The sequence below is a fragment of the Lottia gigantea genome, assembly GCF_000327385.1.
Source record: "Lottia gigantea unplaced genomic scaffold LOTGIsca_171, whole genome shotgun sequence".
Taxonomy (NCBI): domain Eukaryota; kingdom Metazoa; phylum Mollusca; class Gastropoda; family Lottiidae; genus Lottia; species Lottia gigantea.
In genome coordinates this window covers 242360-244649 of record NW_008708156.1, presented here as the reverse complement: position 1 = coordinate 244649, position 2290 = coordinate 242360, and the positions used below count along the sequence as shown (strand labels likewise).

The 2290-nt window shown below is 28.1% G+C and overlaps 1 protein-coding gene across 1 annotated transcript in view; it reads left to right on the top strand.

Moving 5' to 3' along the window:
* Positions 1-1292: 1292 nt before the first annotated feature.
* Positions 1293-2290, top strand: part of LOTGIDRAFT_141980 (hypothetical protein) — a gene marked incomplete at both ends in the record, with an annotated part of 2123 nt that continues 1125 nt past the window's right edge. Inside the window, 3 exons of the mRNA XM_009051836.1 lie at positions 1293-1501; positions 1595-1768; positions 1839-1878. Of these exons, the coding sequence (XP_009050084.1) occupies positions 1293-1501; positions 1595-1768; positions 1839-1878 (423 nt within the window). The remainder of the gene's footprint in view (positions 1502-1594; positions 1769-1838; positions 1879-2290) is intronic.

Here is a 2290-nt window from a genome sequence, read left to right as displayed (position 1 = left end):
ATCAGAAGAATTTACATTAACACAAGTTCTCTACCGTACTTGTTTACATTATTACATTGTCTAACATTGTGTCAATTGACACAGGCTCAAAATACACGATCCCCTTTCTTAAAATATCTAACTGGTAAATTTCTATATACTTTATTTTATATAGCTGAATACTTCAATAATATACAGACAAAAAGTTGAGAAAAAATTCACATGAAAATCAAATAAGTTTACACACATACATACATCTTCACAATGTCAAGCTATTGGGAACTTTGACCATGTTATATGTGATACAAGAAAGTTGCTATTGCAGTCAAGGTATAAGACACTGTTTGTAATAGCTTGACATTGTGTAGCTGTGATAAAAGAAAGGTGGCTATTTCAGTCAAGGTATAAAACCAAGTAATATCTTGACATTGTGAAGATGTGATAAATATAGCTACGAGATTTTGTTTTAGTTGACAGGAAAACGGAACCTGAAACATGTTATAAGACTTGAACAACATTTAGAAGTGAGGGGCACAAATCACAAACACCAGACACTCGGCCAGTGCTTTTAGGAGACTATGTTCTCATTATCATCTAACACAAGACAATATTATGAAATATTAATATTATATTAAAGAAGTGTGTTTATTGTATAATATTGTCTTCTGTTTGTGATAAGAAACGCTTTCTGACTCAGAGTTTCAGACTGGAAAACAAAATCACAAAATAAGAAGTTTTACATCCTACTGTTCTATACTTTAACCTTTTCTCCAGAATATTAAATAATTTCATAAAAATAAAAAAAATTTAAATTTTACAAGTGAAACTGAGTTATTATTTCCTATGAAACTTAACACACCTCGCCAACTCGCTTTTTAAATTCACAAAATATATTCATTGACATGCATTATTATTGACTTTATGTTGTCAATATTTATTACAGGGTTTGTAAAATAGATGTAAGCATGCCCATCCTGGTTTACAAGAGATATTGTAATGTATATAATTGCATGAATTAGATTCATTTTGTCAACAGACTGTTTTTCATCTTCTATCCCCGAGATAATCCATGGTCTAGACTAACCTCTAGTCTACTAATTTTACACTTTTACCATCAATTATAACTCATGCTTTTAGCGTACACATTCTAATTATTTATCTAATGTAATAAATATTCCTTAAGCTATATTAACAGCTATTTATTTTATATTTAGGGGAGATGACATCACATCAAAGAATTTTATGGTTTACTACTCCCTGAGTTTTATTGTACACAATGTTTCAACAATTTACATTGTCATCATCAGTTTATATGGTATACTACTCCTGAGGTTTATTGTACACAATGTTTCAACAATTTACATTGTCATCATCAGTTTATATGGTATACTACTCCTGAGGTTTATTGTACACAATGTTTCTATAAATTACATTGTCATCATCAGTTTATATGGTATACTACTCCTGAGTTTTATTGTACACAATGTTTCTACAATTTACATTGTCATCATCAGTTTATATAGTATACTACTCCTGAGTTTTATTGTACACAATGTTTCTACAATTTACATTGTCATCATCAGTTTATATGGTATACTACTCCTGAGGTTTATAGTACACAATGTTTCTATAAATTACATTGTCATAATCAGTTTATATGGTATACTACTCCTGAGGTTTATTGTACACAATGTTTCTATAAATTACATTGTCATCATCAGTTTATATGGTATACTACTCCTGAGGTTTATTGTACACAATGTTTCTATAAATTACATTGTCATCATCAGTTTATATAGTATACTACTCCTGAGTTTTATTGTACACAATGTTTCTATAAATTACATTGTCATCATCAGTTTATATGGTATACTACTCCTGAGGTTTATTGTACACAATGTTTCTATAAATTACATTGTCATCATCAGTTTATATAGTATACTACTCCTGAGTTTTATTGTACACAATGTTTCTATAAATTACATTGTCATCATCAGGTGAAATAATTTAATACAAATATTCATCAAGTATGAAAATATCGCCTCAAGTATTCTAAAAATACTAGGATAATAGAAGATAAAAATACTAGGATAATAGAAGATAAAAATACTAGGATAATAAAAATACTAGGATAATAGAAGATAAAAATACTAGGATAATAGAAGATAAAAATACTAGGATAATAGAAGATAAAAATACTAGGATAATAGAAGATAAAAATACTAGGATAATAGAAGATAAAAATACTAGGATAATAGAAGATAAAAATACTAGGATAATAGAAGATAAAAATACTAGGATAATAGAAGAT